The sequence below is a fragment of the Typopeltis vanoorti genome, chromosome 18, assembly GCF_054136105.1.
Source record: "Typopeltis vanoorti isolate ZY-2024b chromosome 18, IOZ_Tvanoo_1.0, whole genome shotgun sequence".
NCBI lineage: Eukaryota > Metazoa > Arthropoda > Arachnida > Uropygi > Thelyphonidae > Typopeltis > Typopeltis vanoorti.
In genome coordinates this window covers 51867758-51880042 of record NC_143566.1, presented here as the reverse complement: position 1 = coordinate 51880042, position 12285 = coordinate 51867758, and the positions used below count along the sequence as shown (strand labels likewise).

The window sequence follows — 12285 nt, the reverse complement described above, 5'->3', positions numbered from 1 at the left end:
AACATCAGTCTTTTTTTTCAAGTGAAATCACTTGTAATCACTTGTAATTTCAACATTCATTTGAATGACTGAGAACTCTGCATATGAAAGCACCCACACAGAAGTGTATATACAAACAACTGAATAAATGAATTTATTAAATAAGATTTAATGATTTGTTAATTCTATTCCAATATAGAGCTAAATAATATACTTTTATGATGAACCTTCTACAGTATGGAAGTTTATCTTATTTTGTCCTACTATTAGCATAAAACTATAGGATGGCACATAAATCACAAAAAGGGTTTAAAATGTGAATAACTTTTCTGATTATTAAAAAAAAATCTCCAAGTTCTGTATTTCATTATAACAAAAAAAGAGAATAAAAATAATTAAAAAATAAATAAATTATTAAATATTTAAACCCTTTTGTGACTTATGGGCAATGCAAGAAAATAAAGTATGTGATTATTATATTACCTGGGGCATATTCCATTACAATAACAATGGATTTATCCTCCAGAAAATTTTCATAGTATTCAATAATGTTTGGGTGATCAAGCATAGAAAGTACCTTCGCCTCATTTATTGATGCTTGCCTTTCATCTTTAGTCATCTGCTCCACAGGAATCTGCTTTATTATTACCATTCGTTTGTCAGAATGGCAATGACAAAGGTAAACAGTACTACAAATATAAGACAGCATATTTAACACATCGTGATCATTATACAGCATTTAAAACAATACCTAAACTCAGTCATCCAAAATAAATCATAAATAAACTTATGTCACATTTATTGACTGGACTATTATAACTAGGATTCATTATAAACATACTGACATTATTTTAAACATTTATAAGTTTATTAATATTAAACTTAAAATTCATAATTTATCATTCTACAAACATAATATTGCAGTAATAATAGAAATTATGCAGAACATTCATGTTAAGGTATGATGGAGTGAAAACAGCATAATGAAAGAATTCTGTCACATATTGTATTTTTAGAATTATGTCACATATTGTATCCCTGATGATGTAACAGAGACATCATCAGGGATACAATAGGAAAGTAATAATACACACAAACAGCACAAAAAATAAGTGGAAGATATCATACTGTAAACCTAAATTCTTAAGAGGAACACTCGCTGTGGGCACTGGTAGGCAGCCTTGGCTGCTGGGCAACAGGTCTGAGAATTACTGTTTCCCAAATCTTGTGAAGTTTTAAATGTGCTGTTGATTTCAAAAAGTCATGTTTGTATTTGCTGCAGTGAAGCATAGTAGTTTTTCTTCCATTTGATTCTGTGTAAGCTGTTCATGGCATGATAAGCTAGATTGGACCGTACACAATTGTAGCAGCAGATATTTTCAAGACAGATGTCGGCAGATCTTCAGGTTGGACCATACTAGGCCAGGTTGCAAGAACAAGGAACGTTTTATACACCTGAAACTGTGAGGAGAAGGAATTGATCATTATGAAAATAAAAGGGTAGATAGCTTCAAACAGGATTTGAAAAGCATTACAGAGATTACTTATTATTATTATTATTATTATTTTGGGCAACTCCAGGAGTCCTTAGACTCATCGAGGGAGGCCCTAAACATCATGTCCACACAACTATACGATTACATTCTCACAGTATCTATCATACCTTGCCTTGAACTCATTCACTGTCATAGCACCCACAACAGACTCTGGCAGCTTATTCCACTCATTTACCACCCTAAAAGTAAAGAACCCAGCTCTAACACCCCTGCTAACCACACTCTTGCCCAGCTTCCATAGGTGTCCCCTAGTTCTCCCACCACCAGTCCTGATCTCAAAAATATCCTCTGAATTAATCCTATAGAATCCCTTTAGCAATTTGAATGTCTCAATCATATCTCCCCTCCTCCGCCTATCAACTAGTTTCTGCACCCCACAAATCTTCAACCTGTTCTCGTATGGTTCTTTCCATAGACCTGTTATCATCTTAGTCACTCACCTCTGGATCCTCTTCACCTCCTCCCCATCAAGAAGGAACCGAGGTGACCAAATCTGGGCACAGTAGTCGAGATGAGATCTTATCAAGGCTCGGTACAGAGGTACAATAACTTGCTTGTCTCTGCTCGTCAAGGTATTTTTCAACAACCAAGTGAGTTGATGAGCTGATTTAGCTACTTTTGCAATGTTCCCCCTAAACTTCATCTCCCTATCCACCAACACTCCCAAGTCCCTGGCCTCATCAATCTCTTGGAGTACAGTTCCACCAATGTGGTATACTGCTGCTAATCTTTTCACCCCAAAATGCATAACCTTACATTTTGTCACATTAAATTGACATCCATTCTCCTTAGCCCAGAACTCCAATCTATCTAAGTCATCCTGCAAGACTTTGACATCTTCTGCATTCACTATTGCCCTACCCAACTTTGCATCATCAGCGAACAAATGAATTGTTCCACTTAGATCCTTCCCTATATCGTTAATGAACAGATTAAACAGCAGTGGTCCAAGAACAGAACCCTGCGGCACACCACTAGTCACAGGCCGTCTTTTGGACTCTACTCCAGAATAAACTACTCTTTGATATCTCTCCATCAACCAACCACCTATCCATCTCACCAACCCTATATCCATTCCCATATGTTGTAGTTTACGGATTAGTATTCCATGTGGTATCCTGTCAAACGCCTTTGCCAGGTCCAGCAGTATCACTGTAAACCCATTTCCTTTATCCAGTTCAGCCGTCACCTTATTATAAAACTTGAGCAAGTTACTGAAGCATGATCTACCCTTCACAAAGCCATGCTGTCCTCTGTACAGTATTATCTCATTTTCATCAATCCATTCCTGTATTTTTCCCTTGACTACTTTCTGCAAGACCTTGACAACGACTCCTGATATGCTGATCGGTCGGTAATTTGCAACCGCAGTCTTGGATCCTCCTTTATGCAGTGAAACTATTTTCCCCCTTTCCACACCTTCGGGACTAAACCAGACCTGAGACTCAGATCAAACAACAAGATTACATTTCTATAACTTTCAAATCACTATATTTCGGATTACTAATCTCATATATAGCGATTAATAACAGCATTACTGAAATCTGCATGTTGAAAGGAATGTGAGAGGCAGGAAGGAAAAAATATTTTGTTAATTTTTGTTGCACTGTAGCCACCAGATAGGAAAGCATGATGAGGAGAGTTCAGCTGTAAGAGAAGGCTGGATGGAACAGAATTTGGTAACACTGTTGACTAGGGTTTTTAGGATTTCTTACTGTTGAAAGGGAGGGGTTATAGGTTTCTGTAAACTGAGAAAGAAAGCTTACTATTATGGAGACATAATTGAAGTTTCTGGGAAAGACAGACTGTTATTTTCTTTGTTAGTAGTAAACTGCATTGTGTGTGCTGGCTACTGAGGTGGAGGAGGAATGAGTTTAACCACACTACTGGTCAAGAGTGTGGTTTAACCACACTATAGACGTCAAGGTTATCATGGATGCGAAGTGCATATTAAAATTGTAATACCATTGATATTACATTGAAATATATGATGGATACGAAGTGTATGCGGATGCGTATTTGATCTATAATGGCCAGTAAGGTGGTTAATGTGTCTGAGCCATGAGGCCAAAAAAAAAAAAAGAAAATATCATCAATGAATATTAGCCAGACAGAAGGTTTGAGAACTGTAGTGTCAAGCCCATTTATTAAAATGCATATAAAGTTGGTAGGGAAGGAGAGAAAAGAGAGTATAGAGCAATGTAAATGACATGGATAGTACAAATAAAGAAATCAGTAATGTCCAAGGGGAAACATTTTAAGTTAAATGTGTCAGAAAGGAGAATATTGGAATATTGGAAATCATGATATCAGTACTACTTGAAAGCTAAATTCTGGATTAAAGATTAAAAGTAGATGGAATATTTGATGTAAGATGAAGGCAAGTTTGGAGTGGTTAAAGAATTAGCTAGTTATCTCACTAATTTAAACGTGGGAGAGTCAATAGCATCCATATATCTGGTGTGGGAGATTTAAAAAAAAGGTTTGTGTTTTTTAGTTAATTCAGAGGGCTAAGATGTGATATTATTTAAGAAGTCATTCTAACGTTTTCTTCTGGGAAACAGTGCAGTCATAATTTAAAGATCTGTATGTAGTGCAATCTCTCAGCAACACATTCAGTATACAATTATATTCACTGTTAAATTATATTTGCCAAGAAATTATATTCTTGTTTAATCCTTTACCCATGTGCACAAAAAAAAAAAAACATTGTGTGTGTGCATGAAGTAACTTCACAACTAAGCTACTTGTATATAGATCATGAAGATACTTCATGTGCAAATTTAATTTTGTGGGCTCACATTTGAGTAAAGAATTAAATATAATTTCTTTGCAAGTATAATTCACTTCATAACCAAGAGCAAAAAATTTCTATACTGAAGTGGCCTTTATTGGAGCCCTTCAGTGGATGCTTTTGCCTGGTGATAGGGTGTGCCTGTTACTGAGAACCACAACAGAGTATCTATGAATGATCAAGAATGAGTTAAAATGATCATTTGGGTCGCTCATTGAAGTTAGAGAGTGATCTGAGGGATCATCTAGTTTTTGGAGAAGATCCTTTACTTATACAAAGGTCAAAATTGATCTCAGTGGTGATCCTTCCCATAATGCATAGCAACACACACACATCCAAAATGAAGTGTGCATTGCATTATGGGATATAATCAATTGATGTAAAGTCAAGCCTCTTATACAAGTTGCTTAGCCATGAAGATACTTCTGATGCAATTATTATTATTATTATTTCCCAAAGAACTCATGGAGTCAAAGACTCATCGAGGAGGTACTTTTATCACACACACATCTCATCATACCCTGTCTTAAACACACTCAAACTCCTTGCAGACACCACACTCTCAGGCAAGGCATTCCAATCATTCACAACTCTGCAGGAAAAAAAACCTGCCTCTCACTCCCCTACTCACACCCTCTTTATACAGTTTCCAGGGATGACCTCTGGTTCTCCCCTGATCTCCCAATATTCTCTGTAGAACTTCTCCACCATTGATCTTATAACAACCCCTTACCAACTTGTAGGTCTCTATCATATCTCCTCTCTTCCTTCTCTCCACCAGACTCTGCAAATTACATCTTCTCAATCTTTCCTCATACTCAACATTCCAGAGGTCAGAAACTACCTTAGTCAGTAGCCTTTGGACCCTTTCCAACATCTCTTCATCCTTCTGAAAACCTGGTGACCAAATCTGGGCACAATAGTGTGGCCTAATCAAAGCTTTATACAATGGAACAAGAATCTCCCTACTTCTACATGTCAGTATCCTCTGCATCATTCCCAGAAGTCTTTGTGTTGTCTTCACAATTTTGGTGGTGTCCCCTAAATTTTAGATCCTTATCTAAAGACCCCCAGATCTCTTATTTCCTCTACCTCCAACAATATATTCTCACCAAGCATAAATTGTGCATCTCATCTTTGTTTTCCAAATTTTAAAACCTTACACTTTGCAACATTGAACTCACATCCCCATTTGCTTGCCCAATCACTCAATTTATTCAAGTCTTTGCAAGGCCACAACATCTTCACTACTCTTTATGGTTCGTCCCAACTTTGCATCATCTGCACACAACTGAATATCTCCATCCAAATCTTTGCCAATATCATTAATATACAAGTTAAATAGTAATGGCTCTAAAACAGACCCCTGAGGCACTCCACTAGTGACTTTCCTTTTCCTGGATATCGCACCCCCATACACAACTTGTTGATACCTATCAGATAGCCAGTCTCCAATCCAATGCACTAATCTAATATCCAGCCCCATCTGCTCTAGTTTGACTGTCAACTTATCATGAGGTACTCTATCAAAAAGCCTTTGCGAAATCCAAGTATATTACTGTGTATCCTTCTCCTCTGTCCAAGGAAGTAGAAACACTAATATAATTTCTTGGCAAGTATACTTTACTTTGCAAACTAAGTGAAAAAAACTTTCTATGTTCACGAGTAATAAGGACCCCAGTGGAATTACCCTTATAGCTCTAGTAATTATTATATTTTTGTCTTTGTGTAATTTATAAGGCATAAACAATTAGCTTCTGGAGAGATTTCTTCAGGTGACAAAGCTCATATGAGGATGTTAGCTATACACTCAGCTTTACATTTTTGGCAATATCTGGAAGCAAGTTGTAGATGCTGCATTTTATAATGTGGCATGAAGTTTAACTTTGGAAGTTGGGATGCTACGATAAAGCTGTGGTTGAGGCCGTATTCATTCACTCTGCCTATTCAAATCTTCTTGTAAGGCCACAACATCTGCTGTACTCTTCATAGTTTGTCCTTACTTTGCATATCTGTAAACACTTGAATATTCCCATTCAAGTCTTCCCCAATATCATTAACATACAGATTAAACAGCAATGGACCTAAAACACTCTGAGGCACACCACTAGTGACTTTCCTCTTCCATACACAACTTGCTGAAACCTATCAGATAGCCAATCTCCAATCATCAATATGAGAGAAACATAAATTAAATTAGGTTGTATTATTCAAATTAAGGGGATATTAAATCCCACATTGTTTTAAAACCGAATAAGAAACTCAAAGATTGGAATCAGAGAGTTTCATGCCGAATATAGTAAACTATAAAAGTATCGGCGATCTTTGAGTTTCATAACAATGTGGGATTTAATATCCCCTTAATTTGAATAATGTTTATATCGCCGAAATAAAGCCTATTGGCTCTTTATATTTAAGTTAGGTTGTATCGATTGATAAGATGTAGAGAAACGTTTTTTTTTTTTTTTAAACAGGTGACAAATTCAAGAAAGACAACAAATTCATGCCTAGAAATTAGTTATTTTGCTTAGAGGACTAGGTAGTGAATAAGTGGAATAGATTGCCAGGGCAGTTAAGAATGTACTATCAATGAATGGGTTTAATGAGAAGTATGATAAGAATGTGCAAATAATGATTATTTTAGGCCTCCCCTGATGAGTCAGCTTCATGGAAATTCATGGTTAATAATAATAAGAATAATCCTATCGCACAGTAAAATAATTAAGTGCAATGTACTCCAGAAAGAGATTATTATAAATTGGTGACAGAAGGGGCTTACCCATACGCTCCTCTTCCAACAATGCGAATCTTTTCGTATTTCTCCATTTTTTTTTTTTTAAACAAAATACCTAATAATTCGTTGTGAAAATTTAAATTTAGTCAGTTCTGAGGACTTATGTACATTTGAGACACATTCACAATTTCTATGAATATGTATCATTAGGCATTCAATGCGAACTGCAAAACGCGTGTTGATCACGCACGGGATAAAGAAGTTCGACTTAAGTTCGCTGTTAAACATGTGGGACTTTCATTCTTCTTTTAAATATTCAATATTTCTAAACCCAGTTCGATCTGTTAAAAGCAAATGAATATATGACATTAAAACTAATCAATACTATATAATAAATATTACGCGTGATCATAATGGGTTTTCTTTCTGAATTTGTAACTGAATGAAATAAATAAATAATAATACTAATAATCATTCCAAGCGTGTTTATTTCAATCGTGAAAAGTTGGTATGAGGTTCATACATTTTTGACACGAATATTTTCCAATTAAAAAGGTAATACTGAAAACTCCTTGCAGTAACCGATTCATATATCGCTTTCTAAAAGTATAGAGTTATTAGCGGCATTTATTTTTATTACTAGCTGTGCGAACGCGAACAGGCGGTGTACTTATCTGTATTTCTCGTAAATAATAATAACAATATTGTAATAACAATAATGAATGATATACTTTTCTAGATGAAATTTTTTGTCACGTTTTAATGTTTCGGTAACATGAATAACTTTTACTCATGATTATTAATTTTAGTGTAGCCGATTGATCAATTCATTCACGTTTAATTATGTTTGTATTATATCGTACATCATCGAATGAAACGAATAACAATCTGTTAGTTGCTTATTATTTTTTTTTCCACTGAAGAATCCATAAATTGGTCCTGTACAGATATTCTCACTTCCAAGCAATATTTTTTTGTACGTTTTTCTTACTGTAGAGTAATAACAAGTAGTGCTTAATTGTCATGTGATTATAATTATAATTATTAGATATGGGCGTTGGAGTCTCATCATGGAATGTGTCAATTTTAAAACCATTCATTATCAATACCTGTCATATTTCGCCTTGAAATCATTCACCGACATAGCACAGAACTAAAAATTCCATTCATTCACCAATCTCCAAGAAAAAAATTCTATATCTTGCTAATCTTACTCAGTTTTCATGGATGACCTCCAGGAAAACTGGAGGTCATCCATGAAAAATTTGGAAGAGTTCTTAGCATTTACTAAACGACAACTGTAACACTCCGTCCATCATTTGAAAATTATTATTATTATTATTATTATTATTATTATTATTATTATTATTATTATTATTATTATTATTATCAGTCCAATCCAAAGGCTCATCGAGGGAGGACACCTACCCTACAACTGTCTCCACATTCAGAGGACGCAGTTTCATTGATCTGACAATTGCAAAGAATGCTATTTACCCTGGGTTTCTGAATGGAGATGCGAAGAAGAGGTAAGCTGTTTTGATCTTTGCATATTAAGTTTCATTATCAGTAACAAAAATTTTAACGGAATACACAACACAAACCATCGCATTAACATCAACCACTTCACCAATAAAACCAATATACAGATATTCGTAAAAGCATTAAAAAGAGAATTGTCATGCCTGATCTTAGAACATCACTTTAATGGGATCAGCGAACAACAGCTCAGCTTAGATAAGAATCTAGCCATCTGGGTATCAGTACAAGCTTTCATCAGGTCTGAAAAAAACAAGCAACCAAACACTCAGAATAACCAAGAAGTTAAACATCAATGGAAGAAAATCAGTACCTTGGTTGAACGACGAACTAACAGTCCTAAGAAAACGTGTTAACGCACTCAGACGACTATATCAAAGAACATACAATAGCCAAGATTTAAGAAAGAGCAGAAGAAAGAACTACTGTAAAAGCAAATACAGCTATCAGTCCAAAATTACATATTCGAAAACAGAATCATGGAAAAAATTCTGGACTGTTTCAACCTTATCGAATCCTCGGAATTGCATTATTAAATTAGCATCAAGCAAGAAGAAGACAACACTTATATTATCAACTATCAAGAAAAGAGATAGGGTAAACGGTCCCACCTACTCCCTATACGGGAGCAAATAGGCGTTAGCTGATTTTATTTATTTATTTTATTTTTTTTTTTTCTTGAAGAAAAGAGATGGCACAAACACTAAAAACTTAGCAGAAACTGCAGCTATTATGATAAATAAGTTTATTCCCGATGCCGATGAATCAACAGATGAAGTAATCCACAAAACTTAGAGACAAAGAATGAAAACAGATGTAGATACTCCTAATGACACTTACAATTAATGAAATCGAGCCAGTATTAAGATCGATGGATCCAAGAAAAACTCCTGGAGAGAATGGAATAAGTTTATAACGAATGCCTAAAAATAGGGCGATTTCCTTTAGTATGGAAACGATCTAAAATTATACCCTTAATCAAATTGGAAAAGAAACATCCGACGAAATTAGCAAATACAAGCCAATCGGTTTCATAAACGTTGCTGTTAAGTGCTAGAAAAGCTTCCGATTAACCGAATAATGCACTGTCTGCTCAAGAAAAACCTCTTAAGCAGCAATCAGTATGGATTTAGACCTCCCTCAAGCACAGTCGATGCAATTGTGGAGGTTAAAGAGTTCACAGAAGACAGTCCACAGCAAAAAAGATGTACTACTGATCTCACTCGATGTACAAGGAGCCACTACCGTCGACAGGGTGTAGCGTAGAGGCAGGTTGCCTCACGGAGCGGCTTAATAAGAGCGCTCGTTCAGCCATATTGCGGTAGGCGCCATGGCAACGCTAACAATTCTTGTTTGTGTAGCAAGTGCGGTAAGAAGTTTTTCCAAGCTTAAACTGATTAATTACCCTAAACAAGCACATCTCATATGTTGCCGGAAAAAAGTTTACAAATTGCAAACCTTGTAGCAAAGTCCGCAAGGATTATGTGGAGGATTAGGCCAACGAGCGCTGAAAACAATATATACCGGAGCTATACTGCCATTAATATCTCATGCTGCATCTGCCTGGAAACATACACTAAAATCCAAGAAAATCCGACAAAAGCTAAACAGAATTCAACGCCTTATAGCCATATGTATAATTAAAGGACACATGACAATATCTTTCGAGGCAGCTTGCGTTATTGTAGCTCTAATCCCGATCTGCCTGAAAATACAAGAATTCTCTCTTATGTATGAATTCGTTATATCGAAAATTACAACATTGATCCAAATTGCTATGAACGTCTGCTTCACTACAGTAGCTGGCCTCACCCAGCAAAGAGAACATATATTAAGGAGAAGGAACGCTCTGAAAGTGGGGAACTCCATATATACACTGACGGAAACAAAACCTGGTGGGAACGTCGGTTGTTCTTTAATTGCATAACAGGCAGTCCTTTATACAAGAACGCTGCTCCAGATTGCTTCCTCTCTGTTCCAACAACCAAGCAGAACAGCTCTTGCTATAATTCATTCACTTATATATCTCTGGGAATTAGAACTCAACACCTTTCATCAAAAGACAGCAACAATTTAGAGTAATTGTAAAAGTCCTATAGACGGCATACAAAAAAAACAGAACAACCATATAGCGTTACAAAATTATCCCTTTTATGGGACATAGTACTTTACAAATCAGCTAATCTTTCCTAATTTTTTATTGTATAGATTTTTTTTTTTTGTTAGGAAATTTATTGACCTTTTTAGTTATCTTAAACCAGCTACTTAGGTGGCGCTTTTTAGAATTGTCAGTTATTGTTTAATTTGAGCTTAATATGTATTGAAGATGCCTGTGACACACAGGCGAAAATGATACTATTAAATAATCTTTGTACCTGAGTCGTTATTAATTTTGTATCGATATGTCTACTCACTGTATACCTCTTTTAAAACTCATATAGCGTTAATAGAACAGACACGAAGTCTGGTTTGGAATCTAATCGGGATGGGAAATCAAATTCTGTTGGGTGAACGCGCATACCTTGGTAGCAGGAAATGAGAGAGCGAATTAGCTGGCTAAGGAAGTGGCAAGAAACAAGTTACCAAAAGTACTAGAGATCTGCTTGCAGACGAAAGAAACTTAGGCTTGTGGGAAGAAGAATGGAAAACATCAAAAAACGGATCAACAACAAAAGGATTCTTGGAAGCATCAGAAGAAGAAGAAGACTCCGACTAATAAAACACGCCATTTCTCCAGGATTAACCGCGCTACTAACAGGACATGGAAAACTAAGACACTACTTACACAAATTCCATATCCTGGAATCACCATCATGCATTTGTAGTCCACACCTTCAACAGACTGTTAACCACATACTTTACGACTGTCAGCTACTGGACTCAAGTCGGATGTCCCTAATACTTCACTTCCGGAGACAAGTGACCAATATCAACACAGAGTGTTATCGAAAACTATCATACATAATTAATTAAATTTGGCAATAACATCAAGTTCCAATCGTTGTAATGTGACATAAATTACTGATATTGTATGAATTATATAGTGTAAATATAGGTATATATAAAAATATAAATGAAAACGTCGGAATATGCATTTCTCCAGGTTTAACCAATCTATATTTTATCTATATTTTAGATATAGATGTAAAAATATAAATGTAAATATGAATATTGACACAAAATTAGAAATATAATCAATACTAGGATGCTACATGTAATCTATGCATTGCATGAAATGGAGCATGTAGGAATAAATTACCTGCTGGTAGGGTTACTATCGGAAGAAAAACGCAAGCACACACACACACACACACACACACACACACACACACACACACACACACACACACACACACACACACACACACACACACACACACACACACACACACACACACACACACACACACACACACACACACCGCTATCATCTTGGTCACTCGCCTCTGAATCCGCTCTACCACGTCAACATTTCCAAGAAACTCAGGCGACCCTATCGGTATGCAGTATTCCAGATGAGGCCTTATAGAGAGGAATAATAAACTGCTTATGTCTGTATGTCAGGGTGTTCTTCAACAACCAGATAATTCTATGAGATATTTTAGCCACTTTTGTGCAGTATGACCTCTGAACTTCAATTCCCTATTAACTTAATTTATGTATCAGGATTCCATGCAGTAAAC

At 35.8% G+C, this 12285-nt stretch overlaps 1 protein-coding gene across 1 annotated transcript in view; it reads right to left on the bottom strand.

The window, feature by feature from the left end:
• The window catches only part of LOC150096670 (serine/threonine-protein kinase Nek8-like), a 253264-nt gene extending 246074 nt beyond the window's left edge, over positions 1 to 7190 (bottom strand). Inside the window, exons 1-2 of the mRNA XM_090408678.1 lie at positions 7109 to 7190; positions 463 to 668 (exon numbers count right to left, since the gene is read on the bottom strand). Coding sequence (XP_090264804.1) covers positions 463 to 668; positions 7109 to 7155 — 253 coding nt within the window. The 5' untranslated portion in view covers positions 7156 to 7190. The remainder of the gene's footprint in view (positions 1 to 462; positions 669 to 7108) is intronic.
• Between the last annotated feature and the right edge of the window lie 5095 nt (positions 7191 to 12285).